This window comes from Pelobates fuscus, chromosome 1, assembly GCF_036172605.1.
Source record: "Pelobates fuscus isolate aPelFus1 chromosome 1, aPelFus1.pri, whole genome shotgun sequence".
Taxonomy (NCBI): domain Eukaryota; kingdom Metazoa; phylum Chordata; class Amphibia; order Anura; family Pelobatidae; genus Pelobates; species Pelobates fuscus.
In genome coordinates this window covers 92,804,857-92,815,713 of record NC_086317.1, presented here as the reverse complement: position 1 = coordinate 92,815,713, position 10,857 = coordinate 92,804,857, and the positions used below count along the sequence as shown (strand labels likewise).

Here is a 10,857-nt window from a genome sequence, read left to right as displayed (position 1 = left end):
GCTGTTCATGGAATCTTCATACCTAAAGTGACCATAGTTCAATATTTTCTATAGTGACCTGTTTACTATCATGGATGCAAAATGTAGTAACAGTGAAGCAAAAACAAGACTAAAGGCCTGCTTTCTTTTGACAATTGTCATGCTAATCACACAGGTCATTCATTTAATTTGATCTTTTTTCGGGGGGTGGAGTATGTACGGTTTTATTCACTAAAGAGTATATGGTGGTAAAAGTATTTCTGAATTAACATGTATGTGTCAAAATACATAGTGCACCTTGGCTTTTGTTTCCAGAGACAAAAATGTGCATTTTTGAAAAATATTTTCATTAGACTTTTTAGAGAAGAAACTTTTTTGTAACACAGGAACCTGTAGTTTTCACTGGCATGTGAGGAGTTAACCAATTCTGAACTTAAATGATGTACACACACCTGACACAGGATCTGTGTTGTGTTCACTTCCTTCTACGATTCTACACAGTTTGTTGTGGAGACACTCCCTAGTGACTGCTGAACTGGTCACAAAGTGTCAGGTTATGGCAGCCACATCAAACATACACTGGATGGAAAATACAAGGCATGAGATTCAAAATTTACAGGTAAATGGAAAAGCATTACAAATAAACATTTGTTGATTTAAAGTTACATTCTGTAGGTAAATTAAACAAATGAGGGACAAGCAATAAAAGTCTCACTAAGTCAAAATGTTAAATGCAATGAATGTGACGTTCTCCTATGTTAGGATATAATTATATATAGAACGACTTGTCAGCACATTTAATCGAAAGTAAATGATTTACTGATTTCTATTCGAAATAGAAAATACTATACATTTTATTCTTTATATTGTTATTAAAGTTAGCACAGAGAGAAGGCTAATTAGCCAAGCGCTATATCAGATTAATCGGCCGTGTTATTTTGTAAATAAATTGTGAATTGTGGTCAAATTACAAATTTTTATACAAAATAGCTACATTTAAAAAAAATTGCCAACTCAAATTACCAACTCAGTTTTTTTTTTTTAGATCTTCTAAGTTGGCCTAAAACTAGCAGTTCCCCAATGTAGAATTTTAAATGTACCTGTTATGTCCAGTACAATCGCAGACATGTTGTACTAGACGTAACAGTCACATTTTAAATGCAACAATGGGGGACATCAAAGGTCAGAATATATATAGATTTTTTTTAAATGCCCTTTAAAAAAATATGGTCCATCCACCACCACCTTTCACTCATTATTTAACATTAGATTTATAACATACAGATCTAAGATGAGAATTGAGAGCAAGGAAGTAGAGGAGTAGCGGAGGGAAGGGGCGTGTGCAACCACCACTAGATGCTGGTCTGATGGAACACTTTTACGATGGGGCGCCCTTCCAAGATCAGAGATAGTCTGATTGCAAATAAAAGACTTGCCCCACGGTGCCTCATGACTTTGCCTTTTGTCTGGCAGAGAGAGCAAGGGAACTATTCCAATAGTGGTTTTCTTTCTCCCTGTCAATTTGCTATCCCCTAGAAATAATTTTTCGATGTACAATTAGATATTTCCAGAATATTGCAGTAACTTGCGCAGAAAATAACACGTTGATCAGGGATTATACAATAAAAGTAATCAGTGGCATGGCATGTTATGGTAAAAGGGTCTTGTGATGCTGTACATCGTTGATGCATATTTTCCACAAAGAAAAAGGACCAGTAAACAACAGTCCAATAAAGTTATGAACCAAAATATAACATAAAGTAAGCACAAAACATAGCAGATTACATGATGCTACAAGGGGTGGAGCGTGGAGGTCTGAGGCAAGAGAAGTGTTGTACGTCTGATTCAATCAGAGTCTCTAGAAAACTCGTCCCAAACTTTTTGGAATTTATGTAACGTCTTCTTTCTTCCATGAGACACTTGTTCCCACATTAGGACTGGGCTAGGTAAGGAACAGAGACAGAATACTATTATTGGACTATGGATTTTTCATTGCTAGAAGTAAATGGCACAGGTAAAGTAAAATAGGTAAAGAGAATATATTATAATGATATAATATAATATAAGATTATATAATATAATATATAGCAATACTCAGATCAGGTTGGATAGAAACCCCAGCCAATTATCAAGTCAGTTAAAAAGGGAATATATACGATAATATAAAGAAAAAAATGAGAGCAGCACTATTAGATGCAGTGGTGCACACACAGTGCATCAAATTATTTAGTGATGGACATATGTAAAGATTACTTAAATACACTTTAGTTTATTAAGCATTAGTACTATTTAATTTGTCTCCCATGTCAAAAATATTGTAGGACCCACTAATATTGGGGTACCATGGCATAGTGGTGGTCTTAACACAATATGGCCATATGGTGGAACGGAAGTCCCAAATTTGTGTGCTGAGATGGGTGATTTCAAGTAACCTTGTAAAATTAAAAACTCTATTTTTGTGTACACGCTGTCCCTTAATCTGTGTTATTGTAGATATGACTGGCAGGAAATTAAGATGGAGGCACCCTTTGCAGGGTAAATTTGTTTAGTTCTACTTTCTTTCCCATGATTCAATGCACACACATCCACATGCTTTAGGAACATTCAAGTAATCATGCATTACCTTAGATTTGCGTTGGATGCCAGACCATGCCAGCAATTGCATTTAAACAAAAGTAAAAAAAAACATTTATTTTAGTAAACTATTCAAATTAGCCGTTGCCCAAGAAGTCACTACTTCTCTATCAACTGTTTCCAGGTCTGTGATACTTAACTTTCTTAGTGACTCTGTATTGCCATGAATAAGTGACTAATAGATCTGCAAATGTGCAAAATCAGTGCACAATGCTGCACCGCACAGTCAGACTAGATATCTTTATGTGTTTATTTCCCAGGACCATAATTCCCAAACAATCCAAAATTCACCAGGGACATCAATTTAAAGGTCTGTGCTGGGGCATTCACAGGCCTTGTTTTCCCATCTGTAGTTGACCAATAATAATACCCTCCCAATCATTAAAAGGTAAGAAGGAAGGAGTAGCAGAGAGCTAGCAGCTGTTGGACTAGGGGCAAGTACAAACTAATGTCTATTTTTCTGCATGAAACTCACAGATCTCTGCATGCTTGATACTAATTACATGCAATATGTGGAAATAAATTTGCCAGATAGAGGTGCAGACACTGTTTCCCACAATTCTATTTTGCCACCAACTAGAACCATCATGTGTGAATGTTTTGAGCGTCATCTCAAACGCCTCAGATTGCACCACCTTTACTTATCATAATCCGGCACAGAGGGTGTTACTAGAAATCACTGGGCCTTGATGCGAAAATTGCCATGCCCCCTCTCCACGAGTCTCCACCACCCAGCCCCTTCATGTTTCTAATTCACCCAGCCCCTTCATGCGTCTTATTCCCCCTCAGCCCATCCATATGTCTCATTCCCCGCTCCATTCTTATCTCATTTATCCACCAACATGATGATTAACTAGCTAGTTTTAAAGATACCCTGTCACTTACCAGAATTTGTAATACATGTTTCTCTAGTTAAGAAATATTGAATAATTATTTGTGAGGTGTAAAAAATGTTATTAAATGAAGAAGAAAAAATGGACATACATTAACAAGGTTCCTATTTATTACATTCCCTTCCTCTTCCCCCCCCCCTCAGTTATTCATCCAAACCTATAATACCACTCCCATCCATCCACATTCATTACCTGTAGTCATACATCAACACTCAGTATCCTTATGTGTCCACACCCAGCCACACATCCACACCTATTACCCTCATCTTTCTACATCCATAAGTCCATCCATCTACTCTTATTTTTGCTAGGCAACCTTCAACATCTATTACCTCATCCACCTACACCCAGAAATCCCAGGCATCCATCAACCACAGCCACCCAACATACCTTTCACAAAGTCTGTAATCTACCAGCGCCTCCAGCTCTACTCTGTAGAATGCCCCCCTTCTTTTACTGTTGCTCCCACTATTGCAACTTGAGGTCTTGTTTTTTTTTTAACTCAGGATTAAATCTTTAAAGCGGTTACCAAAATGACTGCTGACAGATACAATAATTTCTATTTTTTACCAAGCCAACAATATGAACCTATCATCCAAATAACTCATGAGTAAAGGTTGAGCAAAATATGAGTAAATTGTCAGTAGTTTTCAAGGAGTTGGCTATTTGATGTAAATCGGGAGTACACTACTCAAGGTATTTACTACAAGACATAAATTGCAGACAGAGGTGTAAAAATATATCTCCTACAATTTAAAAATCATGTAAAATGGAAATTGCACTTTTTAATACCAGGTATAAACACAGCTCTGGGTACTTAAACTTTTACATCAATGATCATACCATAGGTTAAAACAGATTAGTTGTTTTCTAATTCTATATTTATTTATTTATTTTTGTTTAAAAAAAAAAAAAAAAAAAAATACTGTTTGTTTATTTCTAGTTTTAATTGATATAGTATGAGAATAATTACATGTTTTGTTCCTGAATAGGAATGGAAGGATTTTGTTGCCAAGCTACATGATGCTGTCCAGCAGCAGATGAATGAAAGCAGTGTTAATATGTTCACAGACTTGTCTGAATCAGAGAAAGTGTTTGTTCTGGAGAAAGCTTCCAAGGCACTGAATGCAGGTAATAATATGGGATGATTGTTATAAACTACAACCCTAATGCATATTATCTCAGCTGTTAGTTATATCAATTTATTATGAGGTAATTTTATGACAAGGCTGTTCAGCTATGTATACATTGTAACACAGTTAATTAAAGCACAATAACTGTGCTTATGTTGATACTTAGACCTATTGAAAGAGTATTAAACCGAAATACTTAATCCTTAAATCCCACCCGCGGATACAACAATACCTTCATGTACAGGTTTTAGTGGACGTTACAGGATCCAATATGGGGCCTACCCATTTCAGTCTTCATACATGGAAATTTGACTAATAGATTTACTGGAACATCATTGTACGGAAGCCCAGGAAACCACAATACTCCCATCATGGCATACCATTTGCAAACGTAGACACCCCAAGGTATTCAAAATGGGGTATGTCCAGTCTTTTTTGTAGCAATTTAGGCACAAAGACTGGCCAAGTTTTCTGGCATTGTTGTTTTGTTTTCACACAATCACTGAACTTTTACTGTTTATATAATCATCCTTGTGTTTTTTACTGCCACACAGCACCCATTTTTCTATTCAGCGACGTCCTACAAGTACAACAATACCCCCTGTGTACAGGTTACATTAGAGTTTTGGAAGTTACATGGTCATATTTGGGCCTGCCCATATCAGTCTTCATACATAGACATTTGTCAGCAATTTTGTAGGCATATGCTGTCTTTAAACACAATGTCTGAACACTACTTCAGACTACAGGGCACAACAATCACTAAGATATATAGTAATATAATTCAGGAGAATCCCATAAATGAGTGACAGTAGGTGGAAATACAAAAGTCCTCTTTATTGAGAACAATAGTACACAATAGTGCAACATGCACAATGTATACAGAATAATAAAATAGTTAAAAGTAAATACACAGCCAAATTGGCCAAGAACCCCTAAGGATAGCAGCTATAAACATACAGGAAACTTGAATTATAGTAAGGTGCCAAGTGCTAAAGTGCAGGGATGCAGAATACTAGTAATACTGCTCCATGAGCTGGAAACCGCACTAGGTACACCAATACTACAAAATAAAGTGCATGCAGAAAAAAGACTGCTATACCGAAAGTACAGGGATCTTGTAGATGCTCAACGCGTTTCGTCCGTATCGACTTCTTCAGGAGATTGCTGAATTCTTGCTGGTCCTCTTCTTCTTTTAAATCTGCCAGTCCGGCCGCCATTCAATGATCGCGCATGCGCAGATCGTGCCGTACGCACCGTCATACGTAATGACGTGCGGCTGGTCGATGTGCGCATGAGTCAACCAAGCTGGAACGCAAATAAACTTGCATAATGTACGCAGCCGCATAGCGAGCAAACCCCACTGGGAGTGCGCGATATTAATGCAGTCTGTATTCACAGACCTACCTAATATATATATAGTCTATATTGTGATACATATCCAGCCTCCTCAATCAAAATGCAAATTAGACCAGAAGAAATAGAATTGGTCAATAGGGCCAAGAGATAATTGAATTTATTTTATATAAAGCAGCAACGCTATATATATATATAAATACATGCATAAAACAGTACATATGTATGTATATACTGTAAAAATGAAAAAATGAAAAAAATGAAAATAACATTAAAGCCCATTTGCATCACTAAATTTTTTAATGTAATAAGTTACATACATATATTTCTAAGGCTAACAGAGAAATAAAACTATCCTCTAAATATCATATAAATAGAAAATAGATAACTAACTGACACTAAGATCTGTCTGTGTGTCAGTGAGGTTTAACAGAGGTATGAAGGGTATAAAATGATTAAATCTCAAATGTATTCAGATGACATAATAAGTCAGAATATATACTAAAATAACGGAATGAAAAACTTATGAGCAATGAATGAAAACCAGTTACGGATTACAGAGACATCGATTAATTCATTATAAAAATATAATAAAAATATATATAATAAAAAAAATGAATGAAAGTGGACTTTTGTATTTCCACCTACTGTCACTCATTTATGGGATTCTCCTGAATTATATTACTATATATCTTAGTGATTGTGGCGCCCTGTAGTCTGAAGTAGTGTTCAGACATTGTGTTTATTGTGTATAGAGGTTGAGAGTGACCTCATGACAGTGGCTTGCCTACACTAGATTTGTGACCTATTACCACCTTCACCACCCGCCATTTTATCTTTTGTTTCTATTATACCTTTAGGGTATTGAGTTCACTCTATAGGGTGTGTGGAGGGAGATTGTGTACTTTTTTCTGATCCAGTCCAGTTCATCTTGTATTGGTGGCTATGGCCTATTGTAGACTTATGACCACCACCATAAGAGATGCTAGGAATAAACGAGTCGAAAGCCTTTTCTCAAGGAAGGAAACCACTATGGTTTCCACTATTCAGGCTGTGAATAATTTTTCATTTCAGAAATTAGAGAGACTGGCAGAGAAGGAGGTCAAAAAATGGTGGGAGATTAAATATCTCCAGCAATATTTAAAACTGGGGATCATACCAAGAGGACTGAGAATTGAAAAGGAACCAGCCTTTGGTCATGATAGCCCCAATTTTATGGAGAAATGGAATAATGCCCTAGATAAATGTTCCTTCCAATCAATTAATGGAAATCCTGGTGACTGGTCTATTGAGGAAGAAATTCATCTGGTGGAATCAGAGATTAACAAAGCATTTGATGAGGAAACTATTAGAGAGAACAGTAAGTTGTTTAATAAAAACGTAGAAAAATCAGAGGAGACAATTCTAAATATTAAGGAAAATAAATTGAGTCGAGACAAAGAGGATTATAAGAAGGGTATACAAAGGAAGTGGAGGAAGAATAACAGATTTATGGGTCCCCAGGGTAGAAATACAAGGGAAAATAGACCCTATCAGTACAACCAGGGGGTTAGAAAAATATATGAGGCATATACCACCTCTGGAGAACCCACAATGGCTAGAAAAAGTTATGGTACAAATAACACCCCTAGAAGACCAAAGATAGGTAAAAATTATGAAGATTCGGATAGAGTGGTAAGAAGAAAAGAAACACAAGCTAACACTACTAGTAGGAAAATAAAAGATAAGCCTAGTCAGCAGGAGGTTTTTTTAGAAAACCGACCAAGAGGCCACTATCTAAGAAACCAGAATGTCTGGACTCACAGAAACAAGTTTTCCCCCCTACAGACTATCCAGACACCTCCAAAGAAAAGGAAACTATTGGGAGCCACTGGAGGACTAGGGGAACTAGAGGAGGGAGAAATGTCCGACTAAATAATATACAGAGTAGTGAGGGTATCCTGAATCTATCTAAAGTTACTTTAAGTTCAGAACAACTAAGTGTTCTAAACAAAGGGCTGAAATTTGCCCCACAAGCTGACCCAAATTTATTTGAATTGTTTATCGATACTCAAAAGATTTTGAGAAAATTAACAATCAAGAGATTTTTTGAAAAGAAGAAAGATATTGGACCAGTACCAAGAACTACTTTAGACAATCCTAGCAAGGATATAATACTTGTAGATGAAGGGCATATAACACCAGAAATCATCCATTCGGGTCTTAAAAATAAATCCAAATTCTTTCCCACTTGGGAAAAGGGGGACCATATCTCGGTATTTAACGAGATGATCATGAGCGATTTTGAAAAAATTTCTGGAAATAAGAAAAAGGAAAATCTGACAAAGAAAGAAAAACAAGCTCTTAGACAATTAAAAGAAAATAGGGAGATAGTAATTAGACAGGCTGACAAAGGGGGAAGTATTGTGGTCCTAAACAGGGATGACTACATGAAGGAGTCCTAAAGAATATTGGGAGGCCCCAATACATATACAATTCTGAAAAGTAACCCCACATGTAATTTCAAAAAGAAGTTACATGATATTTTGAATAAAGGTTATGATAAAGAGATTATAGACAAAGACAAATTCGATTATTTGTTTATTTCGTCCCCTAAAACAGCTGTCTTCTATTACCTGCCAAAGGTACATAAATGCCTCATATCTCCACCAGGAAGGCCCATCATTAGTGGGATTGGCTCCATGACTAGTAACAGGGCCGGCCTTAGGGGTGTGCGAGCTGTGCGGCCGCACAGGGCGCCATGGAGCAGGGGGCGCCGTGCGGCCGCACAGCCGATTTAAAAAAAAAAAATAAAATTTTTTTTTTTTTTTTTAAATTTGCAGCGGGGGCGGAGCTTACCGTGCGGCGGGGGCGGGGCTAAAAGCGCCGGAAAACTGCTGCAGGGGAAGCAGGAAGGAGTCCCTGCTTCCCCACCAGTCACCAGGAGCTGCACTGCCTCCACAATTAACTCCACAGGTAACTGTGTGATTGTCATGTGAGTGTGACTCTCTGCCTGTGTGTATGACTGTCTGCCTCTGTGTGTGTGTGTGTTACTGTCTGTGTGTGTGTGTTACTGTCTGTGTGTGTGTGTTACTGTCTGTGTGTGTGTGTGTATGACTGTCTGCCTCTGTGTGTGTGTGTGTGTGTGTGTGTGTGTTACTGTCTGTGTGTGTGTGTGTATGACTGTCTGCCTCTGTGTGTGTGTGTGTATGACTGTCTGCCTCTGTGTGTCTGTGTGTATGACTGTCTGCCTCTGTGTGTGTGTCTGTATGTATGACTGTCTGCCTCTGTGTGTATGACTATCTGCCTGTGTGTGTCTGTGTGTGTGTGTGTGTGTGTGTTTGATTGTCTGCCTCTGTGTGTCTGTGTGTATTACTGTCTGCCTCTGTGTGTGTGACTGTGTATGACTGCCTCTGTGTGTATGACTGCCTCTGTGTGTATGACTGTCTGCCTCTGTGTGTATGACTGTCTGCCTGTGTGTGTCTGTGTGTGTCTGTGTGTATGACTGTCTGCCTCTGTGTGTCTGTGTGTATGACTGTCTGCCTCTGTGTGTGTGTCTGTATGTATGACTGTCTGCCTCTGTGTGTATGACTATCTGCCTGTGTGTGTCTGTGTGTGTGTGTGTGTGTGTGTGTGTATGACTGTCTGCCTCTGTGTGTCTGTGTGTATTACTGTCTGCCTCTGTGTGTGTGACTGTGTATGACTGCCTCTGTGTGTATGACTGCCTCTGTGTGTATGACTGTCTGCCTCTGTGTGTATGACTGTCTGCCTGTGTGTGTCTGTGTGTGTCTGTGTGTATGACTGTCTGCGTGTGTGTGTGTGTGTATGACTGTCTGCCTGTGTGTGTGTGTATGACTGTCTGCTTGTGCGTGTGTGGATGTCTTCCTGTGTGTGTATGGCCGTCTGACTCTGTGTGTGTGTGTGTGTCACATACAACCAATACACGCATATCACACACTGTTAATATACCCATTACAAATATCACACATAGCATACATATCACACACAGTCATCACACGTACTATTACATACACAGACAACACAAACATAACAGCATACATGGATGACGGGGGGGGGGGGGGGCGCTGTGAAGATTTTTCGCACAGGGCGTCTAAATGCCTAAGGCCGGCCCTGACTAGTAATATCTCCCAATACATCGATTTCTTTCTTCAAAAATACGTAACACAAACAAGATCGTATGTTAAAGATTCCGCTCAGATTATTAGAGAATTTGAGGACTTTGAGTGGTGTGATGAATACCTTTGGGTGACTGTAGATGTAGCATCTTTGTATACTGTTATAGATCACGAGTAGGGCATAGATGCCATCCATAGAATTTTAATGAAGGATCCTGAAATGAATACAGAGCAAATTTCTTTTATTTTAAATCTTATCTTAAGATTCATCCTGTTCCACAAAATTTTTTGGTTTGAGGGGATTTATTACCTTCAAACGTGTGGAACAGCGATGGGTACCGGGTTCGCACCGAGTTATGCCAATATTTTTGTGGGAACTTCAGAATATTTGGCAGAACAATCCATTCGGTGCGAACCTGGTACATTGGAGAAGATATATTGACGATGTTTTAATAATTTGGAAGGGGGAAAGAAAGGTTTTAGATGAGTTTTTATCTTTTATCAATTCTAATGTATATGGTCTTAAATTCACTGAAGAGATCCATGACACCCATATAAACTTTTTAGATCTGACTTTATTTATAAAAGAAGGAAAAGTCAGAAGTAAGACTTATTTTAAACCTACGGATGGGAACTGGTTCATTGAGTTCTCTAGCTGCCACAACCGTAATTGGCTGACAAATATTCCAAAGGGACAACATATGAGGATTTTTAGAAACTGCACCGATAGGGATGATTTTAAACAAC

At 38.0% G+C, this 10,857-nt stretch overlaps 1 protein-coding gene across 1 annotated transcript in view; it reads left to right on the top strand.

The window, feature by feature from the left end:
* The first annotated feature begins 527 nt into the window (after positions 1 to 527).
* Positions 528 to 10,857, top strand: part of LOC134589222 (uncharacterized) — a 62,261-nt gene continuing 51,931 nt past the window's right edge. The window contains exons 1-2 of the mRNA XM_063444326.1: positions 528 to 598; positions 4,499 to 4,637. Coding sequence (XP_063300396.1) covers positions 536 to 598; positions 4,499 to 4,637 — 202 coding nt within the window. The 5' untranslated portion in view covers positions 528 to 535. The remainder of the gene's footprint in view (positions 599 to 4,498; positions 4,638 to 10,857) is intronic.